At 39.7% G+C, this 21,782-nt stretch overlaps 1 protein-coding gene across 1 annotated transcript in view; it reads right to left on the bottom strand.

Moving 5' to 3' along the window:
- Nucleotides 1–16,793, bottom strand: part of slc22a31 (solute carrier family 22 member 31) — a 29,907-nt gene extending 13,114 nt beyond the window's left edge. The window contains 5 exon segments of the mRNA XM_056234817.1: nucleotides 3,231–3,376; nucleotides 3,979–4,147; nucleotides 8,064–8,218; nucleotides 13,939–14,042; nucleotides 16,298–16,793. Coding sequence (XP_056090792.1) covers nucleotides 3,231–3,376; nucleotides 3,979–4,147; nucleotides 8,064–8,218; nucleotides 13,939–14,042; nucleotides 16,298–16,687 — 964 coding nt within the window. The 5' untranslated portion in view covers nucleotides 16,688–16,793.
- Between the last annotated feature and the right edge of the window lie 4,989 nt (nucleotides 16,794–21,782).

Genomic DNA, 21,782 nt, shown 5'->3' with positions numbered 1-21,782 from the left:
TATTAGTCAGTGAGCTGGGGTATTAGTCAGTGAGCTGGGGTATTAGTCTGTGAGCTGGGGTATTAGTCAGTGAGCTGGGGAATTAGTCTGTGAGCTGGGGTATTAGTCAGTGAGCTGGGGTATTAGTCAGTGAGCTGGGGTATTAGTCTGTGAGCTGGGGTATTAGTCTGTGAGCTGGGGTATTAGTCTGTGAGCTGGGGTATTAGTCTGTGAGCTGGGGTATTAGTCTGTGAGCTGGGGTATTAGTCTGTGAGCTGGGGTATTAGTCTGTGAGCTGGGGTATAAGTCTGTGAGCTGGGGTATAAGTCTGTGAGCTGGGGTATTAGTCAGTGAGCTGGGGTATTAGTCAGTGAGCTGGGGTATTAGTCAGTGAGCTGGGGTATTAGTCTGTGAGCTGGGGTATTAGTCTGTGAGCTGGGGTATTAGTCTGTGAGCTGGGGTATTAGTCTGTGAGCTGGGGTATTAGTCTGTGAGCTGGGGTATTAGTCTGTGAGCTGGGGTATTAGTCAGTGAGCTGGGGTATTAGTCAGTGAGCTGGGGTATTAGTCTGTGAGCTGGGGTATTAGTCAGTGAGCTGGGGTATTAGTCTGTGAGCTGGGGTATTAGTCTGTGAGCTGGGGTATTAGTCAGTGAGCTGGGGTATTAGTCAGTGAGCTGGGGTATTAGTCAGTGAGCTGGGGTATTAGTCTGTGAGCTGGGGTATTAGTCAGTGAGCTGGGGTATTAGTCAGTGAGCTGGGGTATTAGTCAGTGAGCTGGGGTATTAGTCAGTGAGCTGGGGTATTAGTCTGTGAGCTGGGGTATTAGTCAGTGAGCTGGGGTATTAGTCTGTGAGCTGGGGTATTAGTCTGTGAGCTGGGGTATTAGTCAGTGAGCTGGGGTATTAGTCAGTGAGCTGGGGTATTAGTCAGTGAGCTGGGGTATTAGTCAGTGAGCTGGGGTATTAGTCTGTGAGCTGGGGTATTAGTCAGTGAGCTGGGGTATTAGTCAGTGAGCTGGGGTATTAGTCAGTGAGCTGGGGTATTAGTCAGTGAGCTGGGGTATTAGTCAGTGAGCTGGGGTATTAGTCTGTGAGCTGGGGTATTAGTCAGTGAGCTGGGGAATTAGTCTGTGAGCTGGGGTATTAGTCAGTGAGCTGGGGTATTAGTGTGAGCTGGGGTATTAGTCTGTGAGCTGGGGTATTAGTCTGTGAGCTGGGGTATTAGTCTGTGAGCTGGGGTATTAGTCTGTGAGCTGGGGTATTAGTCTGTGAGCTGGGGTATTAGTCTGTGAGCTGGGGTATTAGTCTGTGAGCTGGGGTATTAGTCTGTGAGCTGGGGTATTAGTCAGTGAGCTGGGGTATTAGTCAGTGAGCTGGGGTATTAGTCTGTGAGCTGGGGTATTAGTCTGTGAGCTGGGGTATTAGTCAGTGAGCTGGGGTATTAGTCAGTGAGCTGGGGTATTAGTCTGTGAGCTGGGGTATTAGTCAGTGAGCTGGGGTATTAGTCAGTGAGCTGGGGTATTAGTCAGTGAGCTGGGGTATTAGTCAGTGAGCTGGGGTATTAGTCAGTGAGCTGGGGTATTAGTCAGTGAGCTGGGGTATTAGTCAGTGAGCTGGGGTATTAGTCAGTGAGCTGGGGTATTAGTCATTGAGCTGGGGTATTAGTCATTGAGCTGGGGTATTAGTCAGTGAGCTGGGGTATTAGTCAGTGAGCTGGGGTATTAGTCTGTGAGCTGGGGTATTAGTCTGTGAGCTGGGGTATTAGTCAGTGAGCTGGGGTATTAGTCAGTGAGCTGGGGTATTAGTCAGTGAGCTGGGGTATTAGTCTGTGAGCTGGGGTATTAGTCTGTGAGCTGGGGTATTAGTCTGTGAGCTGGGGTATTAGTCAGTGAGCTGGGGTATTAGTCAGTGAGCTGGGGTATTAGTCAGTGAGCTGGGGTATTAGTCTGTGAGCTGGGGTATTAGTCAGTGAGCTGGGGTATTAGTCAGTGAGCTGGGGTATTAGTCAGTGAGCTGGGGTATTAGTCTGTGAGCTGGGGTATTAGTCAGTGAGCTGGGGTATTAGTCAGTGAGCTGGGGTATTAGTCAGTGAGCTGGGGTATTAGTCAGTGAGCTGGGGTATTAGTCAGTGAGCTGGGGTATTAGTCAGTGAGCTGGGGTAGAGCGAGATGCTCTCCTTCATTATATCCTGAGAGTATCATCACACCAGAACAGCGGATCGACTCAAGAGCGCTTCATTAGCGGAGCCATTACCCACCTCTGATCATCACGGGGACGCTCTCAAACACACACACACACACACTCAGCAACCAGAGGCGTCACAATATATCGTGTCACAATACAGTTTTCAGAGTTTTAGTGTCAGAACTACATTAAACTACTATATAATGTTGAATATAATGTATAATAATGCAATGAGGGAATATTTGTGGGTCCTGATAATGCCACATGTCTGATGTTATCAGTACAAAGTGGCCGACATTATATTAAATATATCTAGTCAGGGAAAGAGTGCAAGCATATTCGTCTAAAATAATTCTGTATTTTCAGCTTCAGAATCATGAATATTGTTATTCTGGTGTCTCTATTGTCCTGTGCTTTGGGTTTCAGCACCAAGTCAAAGGTTGTACACACACACACACACACACACACACACACACACACACACACACACACACACACACACACACACACACACACGTGTACCGGGTCTCAAGCTCCACATACACAGATACACAAGACCATGAGCCATGTTTGAAACACACAACATGAGACTATTAGACACGCAGCGAGTGTTCGGAAACTCAAATTGTTCAGCCGAAAACAGCGACACAAAAACACTTACAGTGTTCGTCCGAATAAGTGGAAAGACCGAACAATGGCGTTTTCTGATGACGCGATCAAATGGCTCAAAGATGGCCAAATAAAAATATTTTTAGTTTAACAATTTCTTTATTTTCAGTTATATTGTATAATGTCTGCTGGAATGTAAAAAAAAAAATCATTTTATATGTTCAATGTTAAATAAAATTTTAAATTGTAGTTTTTGTAACTGATTATTTCTTTGAAAAGCAAGACAAAATAATAAAAAGCACATTTTGACTAATTTAATTTATGCAATGGTGTAAAATTGTTCAAACAAATCGGAAAAAAAGCGATATTTGGTATTCAACCAAGTGTTTTATTATTTTCAAATATTCTCACTTCAGTGCATCCCTGGAGACGAGAGTGTGTGAGGCGCAGACGCTCACCTGACAGCAGTGTTTCAGCAGGGAACAGCTCGTCACTGACACACACACCGTTTCGTGCTGAAAACGACTGGAGACACTTCTTTGCTTGAGGAACCTGAGATGTGGCCAAGAGCCAACGAGGGGATTCTGGGAACACTGAAGCACAGCTTGTGTGCGCAACACACACACACACACACACACACACACACACACACACACACACACACACACACACACACACACACACACACACACACACACACACACACACACACACACACACACACACACACACACACACACACACACACACACACACACACACACACACACACACACACACACACACACACACACACACACACACACACAATCACATTATTAGTGGTGCTTACTCAACGCAAACTTTAGAAAACTAGTTTCATAGTGCAAATTTGGGACAGCGTTGTGGTGTAAACATGCATCAACTTTGCATTCTTGGGATTTGAGAATCCACATCAGTTCATCAACATGTGATTCAATTAAAATAGAGAAATCAATATTATGATTATTAACTCTGCTGAGTTCATGGGGCTCTTCACCTGATGAACTGATGATCTGAATCTGGTCTGTTATTTGGGGAATTAATATGACTGGAATATGACATATTATACCAATCTGTCAAAATGACCTTTTGTTGCTATATGTTTAAAACATTAAGTAGTCAGAATGTACTGCTTCTTTAAAGAAAACGATGCATGACACACACACACACACACACACGGCTCACCACCAATAGGAGAGCAGTAACAGCAGGGGAAGTGTGGTGACGGCCTGAAGAACGGGCCAATCACGGCACAGCACTGCGAGCCCCGGCAACAGCAGCTCGGCAAACACCGCAAAGAAGCCGCTGACCATCGACACCATGAGTCTGTGAGGCGGGTCACACCATTCCAGTCCTGCAGGATTACACCAGAGAGAGACAGTAGTGACAGTGTGTCCACAGACAGCAAACAAATCAATCACGAATCACAGCCAATCAGAAGAGTGTGTGGGCGGAGTCTCTCTGCAAGCGCACTGCTCTCACAATTAAATCAGTCAAACATAACAGCAAATCAGAAGAGTGTGTGGGCGGAGTCTCTCTGCAAGCGCACTGCTCTCACAATTAAATCAGTCAAACATAACAGCCAATCAGAAGAGCGTGTGGGCGGAGTCTCTCTGCAAGCGCACTGCTCTCACAATTAAATCAGTCAAACATAACAGCCAATCAGAAGAGTGTGTGGGCGGAGTCTCTCTGCAAGCGCACTGCTCTCACAATTAAATCAGTCAAACATAACAGCAAATCAGAAGAGTGTGTGGGCGGAGTCTCTCTGCAAGCGCACTGCTCTCACAATTAAATCAGTCAAACATAACAGCCAATCAGAAGAGCGTGTGGGCGGAGTCTCTCTGCAAGCGCACTGCTCTCACAATTAAATCAGTCAAACATAACAGCAAATCAGAAGAGTGTGTGGGCGGAGTCTCTCTGCAAGCGCACTGCTCTCACAATTAAATCAGTCAAACATAACATCCAATCAGAAGAGTGTGTGGGCGGAGTCTCTCTGCAAGCGCACTGCTCTCACAATTAAATCAGTCAAACATAACAGCCAATCAGAAGAGCGTGTGGGCGGAGTCTCTCTGCAAGCGCACTGCACTCACAATTAAATCAGTCAAGCATAACAGCCAATCAGAAGAGCGTGTGGGCGGAGTCTCTCTGCAAGCGCACTGCTCTCACAATTAAATCAGTCAAACATAACAGCAAATCAGAAGAGCGTGTGGGCGGAGTCTCTCTGCAAGCGCACTGCACTCACAATTAAATCAGTCAAACATAACAGCCAATCAGAAGAGCGTGTGGGCGGAGTCTCTCTGCAAGCGCACTGCACTCACAATTAAATCAGTCAAGCATAACAGCCAATCAGAAGAGCGTGTGGGCGGAGTCTCTCTGCAAGCGCACTGCTCTCACAATTAAATCAGTCAAGCATAACAGCCAATCAGAAGAGCGTGTGGGCGGAGTCTCTCTGCAAGTACACTGCACTCACAATTAAATCAGTCAAACATAACAGCCAATCAGAAGAGCGTGTGGGCGGAGTCTCTCTGCAAGTACACTGCACTCACAATTAAATCAGTCAAACATAACAGCCAATCAGAAGAGCGTGTGGGCAGAGTCTCTCTGCAAGCGCACTGCACTCACAATTAAATCAGTCAAACATAACAGCCAATCAGAAGAGCGTGTGGGCGGAGTCTCAAAGCTGAATGTTCAGCATCATTACTCCAGTCTTCAGTGTCACATGATCCTTCACAAATCATTCTAATAGGATCACTTGATGCTCAATTAATATCAATTGTTATTGGCTTTCAATAATTAATAATAGTTCTTTAATATTATCAATGTTGATTTCATGTTTATACGATGAATAGAAAGCATTTATTTGAAATAGAAATCTTTAATAATATAGATATTAATATAAAATGTCTATACTGTCACTTTTGATCAATTTAATGCATCCTTGCTGAATATATATATTTATTTATTTAAAATCATACTCATCCCAAACTTTTGAATGATAGCGTATCACAATTTCCACAATAAATTAAGCAGTAAAAACAAAATAATCAGAAATGTTTCTTGATCATCAGATCCTCATATTAGAGTGATTTCTGGAGGATCATGTGACACTGAAGACTGGAGTAATGATGCTGAACATCAGCTTTGATCACAGGAATAAATTACACTTTACTGTATATTCACATATAAGTTATTTTAAATTGTAAAAAAAAAAAATATCAAATCACAATTTTTACTGTATTTCTGATCAAATAAACGAAGTCTTATCAAGCTGAAAATACTTCTTACATATTTCTTTATTAAACTAAATAAACGTGCAACACGAGTCGAGCATTGGTGGAAACTCTGTCTGTTATTGTAAGATGTGGACACCAGTAATCACCAGTGTGTCTGTGCATCTGACTGGTGTCGTACAGAAGAGTGTGTGTACGTGCCGGTGTTTACACACACACTGTTCCATGAGAGCTCATGTTCTGGCTGACACACACTCTCACATAACAATCACAGGAAGTGCAGGAGAAGAACACGGACTCTTTACCATGGAAAGAACAGAGATCAGATCTTCACACACACACACACACACACACACACACACTGAACTTTCCTCAGCCGATTAAACACACACTGATGATCAGTGTGAACAGTGTGTTCGTGAGATAGAAGAGGAATGCTGTTCCCAGTCAAAGAACAACACTCTTTATCAAGAGTCTCCTATTGATCAAGAACATCTGCTTACACACACACACACACACACACGCAGACACACACACACACACACACGCAGACACACACACACACACACACACACACACACACACACGCACGCACGCACGCACGCACACAGACACACACACAAGAGTCTAAACATAATGACTCATTCTTATTATCTTTTATTTATTTAGGCATATCTACTCGTTCTTTATTATTACTATCGTCCATATTTTAGATGATCAGTGTTGAAAGAGTGTCATGTGTGCCGGACACAGCTTGCTGCTTTTATTTCGTGTGTATTTTCATGTGTAATGTACATTTTCATTATTTTCGTGTGTACTGTGAGTATCAGGAATATTATCGTTAACTAAAACTAAACCAATTAAAAATATCTGTTAAATGAAGAAGAAAAAAAGCTGAAATAAAATAAAATATAAAATTTAGTTGGAATTAAACTAAACTGAAAATTTGAAACATTTAAGATGAAGCACAAACATGATTTACTGGAAATAAATACAAATTAAAACCAGCTAAAATTGAAATAAAAATTGAAATAAAAATAAGCTAAACCTAATAAAAATGACAAAAGCACAAAATAAAATGACTAAAAATTAAACTAATAAATAAAAATGAACTAGAATTCAAAATATTTATAAAACTATGATAAAAGCTAAAATTACACTTTGATTGAAATATGATTCTAAAACTCATATTTATATTTGCCTATTTTCATTTCAAAAGGTTTAAGATTGAAACTAATGTTGTCAGTAGATAAAAAACATGAACCAATTAATCACACCAAACATTACAGTTTTTTTTATATATTTCTATATTGTAACAATTTCAAATTTAATCTCCAAATGAATGTAGAAAAAACACATTTTAAATATTTGTTTAATGTACAATCTTTTTATGAAAATACCAATACTGCAATACTATGAAGCATTTTTAGCCATTATTTATTTATTAATTATAGCCATTCTGCATTACAGTATAATTAAAAGCTATCAATTTTGACCTTTAAAAATATAACAAGTTTTAATTTAAGTGAACTTAAAACAATCTTTACATAAATCCAATTAGTCTAACAGGAAATACACAGAAACTGAAAAAATTAATTGCATGTGCAAACCTGTTAATTTCGAGAGCCCTATTAAAAAAAAACCATAAATTTATTCAAAAATATCCAGACTTTGGTTGATAGTGTGTGTAATATGTAATACCAATTCCTTGAAATATTTGTACTTGTATTTTATGGAAATTAAAGCCAGATGGACAATTTAGAGTAGTTTCATTAATCTATCGTGACACGTGATCTAAGACTTTAGGAACGATCAAAGGGACAATCGGACTTCCTGTTGTGTAGATGAGTGTAGGAAGAGACGGACACTTACAATTACATTTTTGCAAAGCCAAATTAAAATAGCTTATGCAAATATTGACCTGGAGTGAACAAGCACTGTACAGAAGCACTTGTGTACAGCCGTGAGTCTCAGAGCTTATCAGCCGCAGATTGGGAGAGGTCATGTGATGATAAAGTGATGATGATAAAGTGTACTTGCGTGCGATGTAAGATGACAGAAACACTCCGGCTAACGCTGAGCCCTGGAGGAGCCGGAGGAACGGGAAAGCAGAAGGACTGTTAGAGAGACAAGCCATGATTCCCAGCAGTCCCGAGAAAACCACTGACAGCAGCAGCGCACAGCGACGGCCCAACCTGAGACACACACACACACACACACACACTTTTATTCAAGTCCACTTAATTGCATGTGTTTAAGTGTAAATTTATCATAAAACCATACATTTATTCAAGTGACGACCCAACCTGACACACACAGACACACACACACAAACACACACACACACACACACACACACACACACACACACACACACACACACACACACACACACACACACACACATTTATTCAAGTCCACTTAATTGCATGTGTTTAAGTGTAAATTTATCATAAAAACATACATTTATTCAAGTGACGACCCAACCTGACACACACAGACACACACACACACACACACACACACACACACATTTATTCAAGTCCACTTAATTGCATGTGTTTAAGTGTAAATTTATCATAAAAACATACATTTATTCAAGTGACGACCCAACCTGACACACACAGACAGACACACACAAACACACATTTATTCAAGTCCACTTAATTGCATGTGTTTAAGTGTAAATTTATCATAAAAACATACATTTATTCAAGTGACCGCACGTTATAATTGTGATGATTATGGCTTACAGCTATGAAAACCTTTTCTCAATATTCTAATTTTGAATTTGGGGTTTTCATAAGCTGTAAGCCATAATCATCACAATTATAACAAATCAAGGCTTGAAATATCTCACTTTGCATGTAATGAGTCTATATAATATATTAGTTGCACCTTTTAAGTTGAATTACTGAAATAAATGAACTTTTGCTCGATATTCAAATTGTTTGAGTTTCACCTGTATACTATATATAAAATATAAATATTTAATATATAATTAACAAGTTTTCTTAAATATATACATGCATGTGTGTGTATTTATATATACAAATAATTATACACAGTTCACACACATATATATTATGTAAACACAAACTTTTATTTTTGGATGCGATTAATCGTTGCACTAAAATACTTTGATCACATTTAGTGGTAAAAGCATCATTTATTTGCACAAGCTACTTGGTTTGAGGTTTTGCATCTATTGCAATAAAGCTTCATCGTTTACTTTGATCACATCTAGAACACAACTGGTCTTGAAAGAGGTGTAGTGTTGTGTAGTGTTGTATAGGGCTGGTGTAGTGTTGTATAGGGCTGGTGTAGTGTTGTGTAGTGTTGTATAGGGCTGGTGTAGTGTTGTGTAGGGCTGGTGTAGTGTTGTATAGGGCTGGTGTAGTGTTGTATAGGGCTGGTGTAGTGTTGTGTAGGGCTGGTGTAGTGTTGTGTAGGGCTGGTGTAGTGTTGTATAGGGCTGGTGTAGTGTTGTGTAGTGTTGTATAGGGCTGGTGTAGTGTTGTATAGGGCTGGTGTAGTGTTGTATAGGGCTGGTGTAGTGTTGTATAGGGCTGGTGTAGTGTTGTGTAGGGCTGGTGTAGTGTTGTGTAGGGCTGGTGTAGTGTTGTATAGGGCTGGTGTAGTGTTGTGTAGTGTTGTATAGGGCTGGTGTAGTGTTGTGTAGGGCTGGTGTAGTGTTGTATAGGGATGGTGTAGTGTTGTATAGGGCTGGTGTAGTGTTGTGTAGTGTTGTGTAGGGCTGGTGTAGTGTTGTGTAGGGCTGGTGTAGTGTTGTGTAGGGCTGGTGTAGTGTTGTATAGGGCTGGTGTAGTGTTGTGTAGTGTTGTATAGGGCTGGTGTAGTGTTGTGTAGGGCTGGTGTAGTGTTGTATAGGGCTGGTGTAGTGTTGTATAGGGCTGGTGTAGTGTTGTGTAGGGCTGGTGTAGTGTTGTATAGGCCTGGTGTAGTGTTGTATAGGGCTGGTGTAGTGTTGTGTAGTGTTGTATAGGGCTGGTGTAGTGTTGTGTAGGGCTGGTGTAGTGTTGTATAGGGATGGTGTAGTGTTGTATAGGGCTGGTGTAGTGTTGTGTAGTGTTGTGTAGGGCTGGTGTAGTGTTGTATAGGGCTGGTGTAGTGTTGTGTAGTGTTGTATAGGGCTGGTGTAGTGTTGTGTAGGGCTGGTGTAGTGTTGTGTAGTGTTGTATAGGGCTGGTGTAGTGTTGTATAGTGTTGTATAGGGCTGGTGTAGTGTTGTATAGGGCTAGTGTTGTGTAGTGTTGTATAGGGCTGGTGTAGTGTTGTATAGGGCTGGTGTAGTGTTGTGTAGGGCTGGTGTAGTGTTGTATAGGGCTGGTGTAGTGTTGTATAGGGCTGGTGTAGTGTTGTGTAGGGCTGGTGTAGTGTTGTATAGGGCTGGTGTAGTGTTGTATAGGGCTAATGTGGTGTTGTATAGTGTTGTGTAGGGCTGGTGTAGTGTTGTATAGGGCTGGTGTAGTGTTATATAGGGCTGGTGTAGTGTTGTATAGGGCTGGTGTAGTGTTGTATAGGGCTAGTGTTGTGTAGTGTTGTATAGGGCTGGTGTAGTGTTGTATAGGGCTGGTGTAGTGTTGTGTAGGGCTGGTGTAGTGTTGTATAGGGCTGGTGTAGTGTTGTGTAGGGCTGGTGTAGTGTTGTATAGGGCTGGTGTAGTGTTGTATAGGGCTGGTGTAGTGTTGTGTAGGGCTGGTGTAGTGTTGTGTAGTGTTGTATAGGGCTGGTGTAGTGTTGTGTAGTGTTGTATAGGGCTAGTGTTGTGTAGTGTTGTATAGGGCTGGTGTAGTGTTGTATAGGGCTGGTGTAGTGTTGTATAGGGCTGGTGTAGTGTTGTATAGGGCTGGTGTAGTGTTGTATAGTGTTGTATAGGGCTGGTGTAGTGTTGTGTAGGGCTGGTGTAGTGTTGTATAGGGCTGGTGTAGTGTTGTGTAGTGTTGTATAGGGCTGGTGTAGTGTTGTATAGGGCTGGTGTAGTGTTGTATAGGGCTGGTGTAGTGTTGTATAGTGTTGTATAGGGCTGGTGTAGTGTTGTATAGGGCTGGTGTAGTGTTGTATAGTGTTGTATAGGGCTGGTGTAGTGTTGTGTAGGGCTGGTGTAGTGTTGTATAGGGCTGGTGTAGTGTTGTGTAGTGTTGTATAGGGCTGGTGTAGTGTTGTATAGGGCTGGTGTAGTGTTGTGTAGTGTTGTATAGGGCTGGTGTAGTGTTGTATAGTGTTGTATAGGGCTAGTGTTGTGTAGTGTTGTATAGGGCTGGTGTAGTGTTGTATAGGGCTGGTGTAGTGTTGTGTAGTGTTGTATAGGGCTGGTGTAGTGTTGTATAGTGTTGTGTAGGGCTGGTGTAGTGTTGTATAGGGCTGGTGTAGTGTTGTGTAGTGTTGTATAGGGCTGGTGTAGTGTTGTGTAGTGTTGTATAGGGTGGTGTAGTGTTGTATAGTGTTGTATAGGGCTGGTGTAGTGTTGTATAGTGTTGTATAGGGCTAGTGTTGTGTAGTGTTGTGTAGTGTTGTATAGGGCTGGTGTAGTGTTGTGTAGTGTTGTGTAGGCTTGGTGTAGTGTTGTATAGGGCTGGTGTAGTGTTGTGTAGTGTTGTATAGGGCTGGTGTAGTGTTGTATAGTGTTGTATAGGGCTAGTGTTGTGTAGTGTTGTATAGGGCTGGTGTAGTGTTGTATAGTGTTGTATAGGGCTGGTGTAGTGTTGTGTAGTGTTGTATAGGGCTGGTGTAGTGTTGTGTAGGGCTGGTGTAGTGTTGTATAGGGCTGGTGTAGTGTTGTGTAGTGTTGTATAGGGCTGGTGTAGTGTTGTGTAGTGTTGTATAGGGTGGTGTAGTGTTGTATAGTGTTGTATAGGGCTAGTGTTGTGTAGTGTTGTGTAGGGCTGGTATAGTGTTGTATAGTGTTGTATTGGGTGGTGTAGTGTTGTATAGTGTTGTATAGGGCTGGTGTAGTGTTGTATAGGGCTGGTGTAGTGTTGTGTAGTGTTGTATAGGGCTGGTGTAGTGTTGTATAGTGTTGTGTAGGGCTGGTGTAGTGTTGTATAGGGCTGGTGTAGTGTTGTATAGTGTTGTGTAGGGCTGGTGTAGTGTTGTATAGGGCTGGTGTAGTGTTGTGTAGTGTTGTATAGGGCTGGTGTAGTGTTGTGTAGTGTTGTGTAGTGTTGTGTAGTGTTGTATAGTGTTGTATAGGGCTGGTGTAGTGTTGTGTAGGGCTGGTGTAGTGTTGTATAGGGCTGGTGTAGTGTTGTGTAGTGTTGTATAGTGTTGTGTAGTGTTGTATAGGGCTGGTGTAGTGTTGTGTAGGGCTGGTGTAGTGTTGTATAGGGCTGGTGTAGTGTTGTATAGTGTTGTGTAGGGCTGGTGTAGTGTTGTATAGGGCTGGTGTAGTGTTGTGTAGTGTTGTATAGGGCTGGTGTAGTGTTGTGTAGTGTTGTGTAGTGTTGTGTAGTGTTGTATAGTGTTGTGTAGTGTTGTGTAGTGTTGTGTAGTGTTGTGTAGTGTTGTATAGGGCTGGTGTAGTGTTGTATAGTGTTGTGTAGTGTTGTGTAGTGTTGTATAGGGCTGGTGTAGTGTTGTGTAGTGTTGTGTAGTGTTGTATAGTGTTGTGTAGTGTTGTATAGGGCTGGTGTAGTGTTGTGTAGGGCTGGTGTAGTGTTGTATAGGGCTGGTGTAGTGTTGTATAGTGTTGTGTAGTGTTGTGTAGTGTTGTATAGGGCTGGTGTAGTGTTGTGTAGTGTTGTGTAGTGTTGTGTAGTGTTGTATAGTGTTGTGTAGTGTTGTATAGGGCTGGTGTAGTGTTGTGTAGGGCTGGTGTAGTGTTGTATAGGGCTGGTGTAGTGTTGTATAGTGTTGTGTAGGGCTGGTGTAGTGTTGTATAGGGCTGGTGTAGTGTTGTGTAGTGTTGTATAGGGCTGGTGTAGTGTTGTGTAGTGTTGTGTAGTGTTGTGTAGTGTTGTATAGTGTTGTGTAGTGTTGTATAGTGTTGTGTAGTGTTGTGTTGTGTAGTGTTGTATAGGGCTGGTATAGTGTTGTATAGTGTTGTGTAGTGTTGTGTAGTGTTGTGTAGTGTTGTATAGTGTTGTGTAGTGTTGTGTAGTGTTGTGTAGTGTTGTGTAGTGTTGTATAGGGCTGGTGTAGTGTTGTATAGTGTTGTGTAGTGTTGTATAGTGTTGTGTAGTGTTGTGTTGTGTAGTGTTGTATAGGGCTGGTGTAGTGTTGTATAGTGTTGTATAGTGTTGTATAGTGTTGTGTAGTGTTGTGTTGTGTAGTGTTGTATAGGGCTGGTGTAGTGTTGTATAGTGTTGTATAGTGTTGTGTAGTGTTGTGTAGTGTTGTGTAGTGTTGTATAGGGCTGGTGTAGTGTTGTGTAGTGTTGTATAGTGTTGTGTTGTATAGTGTTGTGTAGTGTTGTATAGTGTTGTGTAGTGTTGTGTTGTGTAGTGTTGTATAGGGCTGGTGTAGTGTTGTATAGTGTTGTGTAGTGTTGTATAGTGTTGTGTAGTGTTGTGTTGTGTAGTGTTGTATAGGGCTGGTGTAGTGTTGTATAGTGTTGTATAGTGTTGTGTAGTGTTGTGTAGTGTTGTGTAGTGTTGTATAGGGCTGGTGTAGTGTTGTATAGGGCTGGTGTAGTGTTGTGTAGTGTTGTATAGTGTTGTGTAGTGTTGTGTAGTGTTGTGTAGTGTTGTATAGGGCTGGTGTAGTGTTGTATAGGGCTGGTGTAGTGTTGTATAGTGTTGTGTAGTGTTGTGTAGTGTTGTGTAGTGTTGTATAGGGCTGGTGTAGTGTTGTGTAGTGTTGTATAGGGCTGGTGTAGTGTTGTATAGTGTTGTATAGTGTTGTGTAGTGTTGTATAGTGTTGTGTAGTGTTGTGTAGTGTTGTAGAAAGCCTCACCAGTCGCAGACAGTGCCGAGGAGGATGTAGCCGAGGGTCCAGCCGGTCATGAAGCAGACGTGCTGGAGCGGGATCCTCCAGTGATCGGCACACACCAGACTCCACTGTCACACACACACACACATTCAAACTAGCAGCTGGAAAACTCAGGTAATGATGGACTATAGTGGTGGAAAATTAAGCGTGTAACGATACCCTCACGATATGATATTATTGCGATACTCAGAGATATGATAAAAGGTTCACAAAAAATGAACTGTTGATTAAATACTAAATTTGGTATATCATTGTGTGTGTAAATGAATATTCTTGGACTTGGTGCTGAAACCCAAAGCACAGGACAATAGAGACACCAGAATAACAATATTCATGATTCTGAAGCTGAAAATACAGAATTATTTTAGACGAATATGCTGCACTCTTTCACTGACTAGATATATTTAATATAATGTCGTCACTTTATACTGATAACATCAGACATTTGGCATTATCAGGACACACAAATATTCCCTCATTGCATTATTATACATTAAATTCAACATTATATAGTAGTTTAATGTAGTTGTACTCTGAAAACTGGAATTTTTTCTCACACAGAAATGTTAATTTTGGATGAACTATCCACAATACATGTTGTTGCATTATGTATTGCGATATATTGTGACACAACTATAGAAAATTGACCAACTAATGACTATAAACCACCAGTTAAAATAGCTAAAACCATCATAAGAGCTACTTTGAGTTGGATATTGCAGTAGGGAACTTAAATGTAATGTAAAAAGGTAAAAATGAAACATCACTGACACGCACTATTCTAATAAAGTCAATTAAATGTATTAAAATCAATGAAACATTTAAACTTTCTAGCCAATCCAAAACACCAGCTAACTCTCAGGAAGGCTGACTGTGTGTGGACCGACTTTCTTTATTATATAATCAACTTGTATTATTATTACATTACAGCTAATGTGAAGCCACGCTCCTGCAGTTCTTGCTCTGCTTCCAGAAGGATCTTCCTGCAAACTAATCCACACTTCATGACACGTAAAAGCTTTTATTTTCCATCGTGGAAAAGGAAACATATTGCGAGTCAAGGCCTCATGAAAAGCTCTTTACTTCCTGTTAAACAGGAAGTCAACTGTTCCCTGAGCTTCCAGTGACGACTTCAGGGTCTCATAGATTAAATATGAATTCATAACCTATAATCTTAAACATGTGATTAGTCAACAACAACAACAACGCTGTATTTTCAGACATGTATGGCAGACAATTATGTATATCAGCAGATTTACATGGTTTATTACTTGACATGATGGTCAATACTAATCTAGCCTGCATATTAAATATGACCATTATTTAAATTTATGAGGGATCTGGGATCACAGCCATCTAAATGGGACATTGCAGAGACTTCTGTTGTGTACAGGCAGATAGTTATACTATAAACAATAACAGACTACTTTATACATTTTTATAAAACCAAACAAACCAAACCCCAACGTTTATTTATTTATTTATTCATTTGCAAATTAGCAATTCCGCAAAAGATAACGAATGTATCCCCCAAACAATTAATCATGAATATGGCAGGGCACTATAAAAATATAATGGTAAAACTTTACAATAAGGTTCATTAGTTACTGTATTAACGAACATGAACTAACCATGAGAAATACATTTGTTACTGTATTTATTCATCTTTGTTAATGTTAGTTAATAATAATAATAATCCAGCTGTTCATTGTTTGTTCATGTTAGCTCACCGTGCATTAACTAATGTTACAACCTTTGATTTGACTAATGTATTAGTAAGTGCTGAAATTAAGATTAATAAATGCTGTAGAAGTAATTCTTCGTTCTTAGTTCATGTTTGCTAAGGTAGTTAACTAATGGATCTTAGAGTGAAGTGTTAAGAATATAATATAATTGCATTTTTTCCTTCTAATTAAAAATCTATAGGCAAGGCAAGTTTATTTATATAGCACATTTCATACACTATGGCAATTCAATTAAAAAATAATCACAAAATAAAAGCAAGGATAAAACAGTTATTCAAAATCCTTTACATAGAAAGGAAGTAAAATAATCACACTATGGCAATTCAAAGACTATAAATAATAATAATAATTAAAACATTAATGTTTTTAAATAAAGTGGCCTAATTCAGATCGACTGTTAAAACTGTAATAACTTGAGTGAACTCGCATTGTTTGGTTCGAATTCAGTTCATATTAACGGTTCGGTTCGCACATTAACGGTTCGGTTCGAATTCTGACGGTTCGGTTCGCATTCTGACGGTTGGGTTCGCACATTAACGGTTCGGTTAGCATTCTGACGGTTGGGTTCGCATACTAACCTCGGTCACTAAGTTGTTTTGTAGTCCCGCGGGTTTGGCGAACTCCCATCCTATCGTGCAGGGCACCGTGTCCCGCGGCGCGTTCTCCGTGAGGTTGCTTGTATTCAGCGGGTACTTGTACAGTTCGCAGTGACTGAACCCGGAGCCCTTCAGCCACGGGACGGTGAGATTGAGGACCGCTTGCCTGGAGAGGTTCCCGAGCACGGAAGACGCTGGGAATAACGCCAGATCGGGTTTGCAGTGGTACGACTCGGGGATCAGCGTGAAGAAAACATCGCTGAAGAGATTCAACGAGACCGCAAAGTTCGGGAACCAACTGAAAAGGGTTACGATCCGGTTGTATCGCCCAAATCCACCGATCTGAGGGTAGATTTTAGTTTCAAACTCCATAACTAGAGTTTTTATCGAGGGAAACAGCTGTTTCTCACAGACATCTCAAGCTGTAGTGATGGGAAATGAACGGCTGTCCACAAACACACACACACTGGGATTCACTGGTAGTGACGTAGCACATGGAATGGATTCATTTGAGCCAATCGGTTCATTGGAAAGATTCGGTTCATAGATCCGATTGACCGATTCTTTTTTTTTTCGCTCAAAAGACTTCCTCCTTATCGTTTCGTTTTAATCTCGAAAGTTGTTCAAGTTTTCGAAAGTTGCTGTTAATGTCATGTTGTTTACAACCTGGTTATTGTTATCAAAATATAAAGTAGTAGCCTACTAATCATTATTAATAATGTTAGCTAATTATTCTCAGTTGTCAAATCACCTTCATTTATATACAGCGCTTTTAACAATATAGATTGTTTCAAAGCAGCTTTACAGTGATGATAGGAAATTAAAGTAACAGAGATTGTTTTCAAGAGTTGGCTTTCAAACACCACAGATCACGAATACTATACGATATAACTACAAACGATAGTTTATTTAGTTTTAAAGCGCCTGTCGCTTTAAATCAGCTCTTTAATGTCTGGTGGGTTCTGATTGGCTGTCGTTTGTTTGTATCGGGTAAAAAATCGTTATGAAAGTGATTCCGATGATATTGTTTCTTTGTGCCGTTTTCGTTATAATTGTGATGCGACTCTACTAATATTTTATATTTTATAGCGAATATCTAGCCTATATATTTATCGTCATAATCCGTTTGGATTGAGTGATATAAAGGTTTTGACCGAATCAAGTATCGACTCAAACGAATCAGAATCAGATGTTTCAAAAGTAACGCCGTTCATGAAGTTACAAATAATGTAAAGGACTTTGGTATCTATTCAAAGTTCCAGTAAAGTCATGTGTAGTCAGCACAATTTTACTCTGTGTGTCTCGCTTTATGTTTATGACTCCTTCAAACTAAAATTAGACGTATCATATTTTTTACAGCTGTTGCACAAGCATGAAAACCCCACAATGACTCAGTATAGGTCTACAGCACACGTATGTATTTCTAAAACAAGTCATTATTTACTCAACTAGTTGTATTTATTAATTCATTAACTATTCATTCATTTCTGTTAAGGTATCACAAAGGATTGATTATTATTTTGTCATTTCATATTTCATGATAAAAAATCTTAGTGTCAGTGAACTAGTGAACAATTAGTCTAATTGTGTGCATGATAACCTGGTTAGTGTTAAATGAACCATTTCTTTATAGGCTAATATGCACTTGACAACAATAGACAGAAATATGTATATATTTTTGAAAAGTCAAAATTAAGGAATGTGCAAAACATCTGAAATACTCATTAGAAATTGACACTTTAGTCTCTTTGTGGAGTTGGACCAAAATGTGCTAATCAAATATTTTAGTTTGTGGGTTAAAGCTATGCTGTGTTGAGGAAAATATGACATTTGTTAATGTTACAATAACCTCAAATGATTGACATTGAACTTCTAAAAAAACACTTTATATATCATGGGTTCCCTCTTGTGGCAGATGTGTGGTATTGCAGCTCACAAAAAAAAAACAAATCACAGAAGCCAAGTCATTTCAAAAATTTATTTACGAACATAATCTCTGAGGACCAACAGCAGTTCTCGCGCTCTCTGTACATGCAAGTGTAGAAAATAACAATTTTGAATTTTTCCTCTCCGTTAAGTTTTTTTGTTGTTGTAATTTTTAGTTTCTCGCTTTTTGAATCGCAGGATATCAACACAGCTAAAGAGGTGAGAGTACTGGATCTCTGACAGCACTGAAATAGCATCCACAAACCCCTCCCCTCCCCATAGCTGCTCCAACAATATGTACACAATTCAACTACATTGTACAAAAAAAAGAAAAGATACATTGTTACATCACCGGCAGCGAGTGCGACACGTCTCGTTGCTGTTAGAATCTCACATTCTACGCAAGTTTTGGACTAGTACAAAGAGGAGGGTGCAAAACGTCCTGGAATATTATTTACAGCTATGTACAACGTCTCGTTCACGCATTACAAGAGGAAAATTTACACAGCGGAGACCTTCAACTCAAACATACCACAGGTGTCAGAAAGATAATAAATAGGTTATTTCTCACTATTTATATAGAGTTCAACATGTGTTAGAGGAGTCGAGTTGGATGTGTGGACAACATGTTTTAAAACAAGGCTTGAAATTGTGGCTCCACACCTAATCTATCCTATCTATATATGGAGTAATCAGTAATCCGTGTAATTATTAGAGGTAATGTGTTGCAGACTGAGGTCAGCGTAGGCCAAGCATGTGTACGATGGAGCGAGTTTCAGACTGAATTAGTGGAAATCAGGTTATATTTTCTATCGCATCACAATTTCAAGCCTTTTAAAACTGAATCAGTTGTGGGAATCAGGTCAGAGGACACACATCTTGTAAACAGGGGCTTAGTGATGATACAGTAACAAGTCATTTCATGTGGGGGCGAAAAAATGCACCGAATAACACCAAAAGCACTTGATCTGAAATCAATGGGTTTCATTGCAACACAAAAAGCAAGCACTGAAATCTGAACGGGAAGCTGTCGAGTTTGTCGAGAGTTGGTTATGCAATGCACACAGTACACTCACAAAGCATCCGAAAGCATTACCTGCGGAAACAGTGACACCTGTTGCACCCAGACTCAATGCACACATACACAACTGCGTCATGTGGGATCTTCACAGACTCGCAACCACACATGAGAACAAAAAGGAAGATAGAAAGAAAACGAAATTAAAACACTAGCCTGGATGGGTTAAGCAAACGTCACACAACCTCACACTGAAGTACAGGCAGGGGATGAGAAAGGATGAGATATCAAAACACAGTTCAAGCCCCCCCCCCCCCCCCCCAACAAACAAAAAAAATTCTAATTAAAACTTAAAAAAAAAAAAAAAAAAAAACTAATAATTGAAACTTGAAAAAAAAAACAAAATCTAATAATTGAAACTTGAAAAAAAAAAGAATAATTGAAACTTGAAAAAAAGTAAAAAATAAAAGTAATAATTGAAACTTGAAAAAAAAAAATCTAATTGAAACTTGGAAAATTAAAAAAAAAAACAAAAAAAACTAATAATTGAAACTTAAAAAAAAGTAAAAAAAAAGTAATAATTGAAACTTGAAAAAAAAAATCTAATTGAAACTTGAAAAAAAAGTAATAATTGAAACTTGGAAAAAAAAAAAAAAGCAATAATTGAAACTTAAAAAAAAAAAAAAAAATGTAATAATTGAAACGTGAAAAAAAAAAAATCTAATAATTGAAACTTGGGAAAAAAATCTAATAATTGAAACTTGAATTTTTTTTTTTTTTATAATTGAAACTTGAAAAAAAAATAATCTAATAAAAAAAAATAAAAAATAAAAAACCTCTTTTGCACTAGTCCCCTCTAGGTTGATTGATGAATTTGAACATGTACTGTAAAGATGGTAACGGACTAAATAAAATCAGAGAATAATTGACATTGGTGCATTTTTAAAAATAAAAAAATACCGTGATTAACAAGGATGTTAAATATAAAAAAAAAAACAGTCAGCGAGCCCATGTATACAAACAGTGAGTCCAAGAACAGAAGTGTGTGTGTGTGTGTGTTCTGTCATGATCTGTAAAAGTCCACATCCCGGACAGTGCCATACGCAGTCAGGCAATAAAAGTGACCTTTAAGAGTCACGAGTTAAAAACTCAATCGCTTCGGGACTAAGAAAAGAACTGCGAATTTGATTTAGAATCTAAACAGAATATTGAAAACAGGAACGTTTAAAAAAAAAAATGGAGGTGAAGTTTCACTGATTTCCCAAACGCTTGAAGAACGGGTTTATAGGGAGAGATTAAAAACGGGAGTCTTGGTAATAAACAAGACACACAAACTCCCAGGATTACAATGTGTAATAATAAATTCAAATGCGTACTGTACAGTTCATGGGGTGGTGTGTGTATTCATCTCCAAAATCACTATGCTATATATGACTTGTGCAGCTTTAGAAAAAAAAAAAAAAAGAGACGTTAACTGTATAAAGGCATTTTCTTGGTTTATACTTTTTTTTTTTTTTTTAAAGATATATACTTGTGTAATAAAACGATGAATAATATACCTCTACTATTCTTTAAATAAATCCATAATCACTCTGCTACATCTGAAACTATGATCCTGACAGAGCAATCAGGAGGAGTGGAGGCGATGTGATGACGAGGACTATTGCATGGGAATACTGACGGTGTGTTCAACTTTTGGCCCGTGGGATTATGGGTAGGGAGGTGATTGGGGGGGGGGGGGGTGCTGCCCGAAAGTGAACTGTACATACAATGATAACTTTAATTCATTTATTTTTTGTTTTACACTTTAACTGAGTGATGTTACAGTACATAAGTTATTTACAACTGTGCAGTAATGTGTGGCAAAATAAATTATCTAGAAGGCAGCGAGAATACATTGGTTAATGATTATAAAAAACTGTACATCATTTACGGAATACTTTTTTTTTTTGCAATTTTCAATTTTTTTCCATTAAACTAATGTTGGCTCTGTAGTGTTTTTCAAGTCACTTCCTCAGAAAGGGAACAATGAAATGCCCGAGTAAAAGAAAGACATAAACCAAAAAAAAACTAAGTCCTTGTCTCTCGTGATTTGTGACAGCAACATTTGCTCTTACATTATTAGTCTTTTTTCCTTATGCACTTGTTGTGAAAGCAGGCGTGGCTCCGGGACCATCAGCCCATGCGTTTAATCCAGCATTTGGGACCGTCTCCACTAACTGAACGCATTTCTCCTCGTCGCTCGGCGCCGAGCTGTCCTGAATATGGGCCTGAAACGCAGGAAAGTCGTTCTTTCCACCACTTTAGCATTATAGACTCGGGTCCAAACGAGAAGCGGCTATGCTAGCACTCCTGTCGCGCACGTTTGTGTCTTTTTTGTGTGCCTGCACATCTGTCCCGGTGTCCACCAGCGCCGTCTGTCCTCTTGTTCCGGAGCACAATAGTGGACGGACCCGTCTCAAGCTTGTTAACTCAGTATGGGGTGGGACAGATACATAAAAACTGTCCCTTGTGTTCACCCAA

This window comes from Rhinichthys klamathensis, unplaced genomic scaffold (assembly GCF_029890125.1).
Source record: "Rhinichthys klamathensis goyatoka isolate OS25496 unplaced genomic scaffold, OSU_Roscu_1.1 h1tg000406l_1, whole genome shotgun sequence".
NCBI classification, from domain to species: Eukaryota; Metazoa; Chordata; class Actinopteri; order Cypriniformes; family Leuciscidae; genus Rhinichthys; species Rhinichthys klamathensis.
This window is presented reverse-complemented; position numbering and strand designations above follow the sequence as displayed.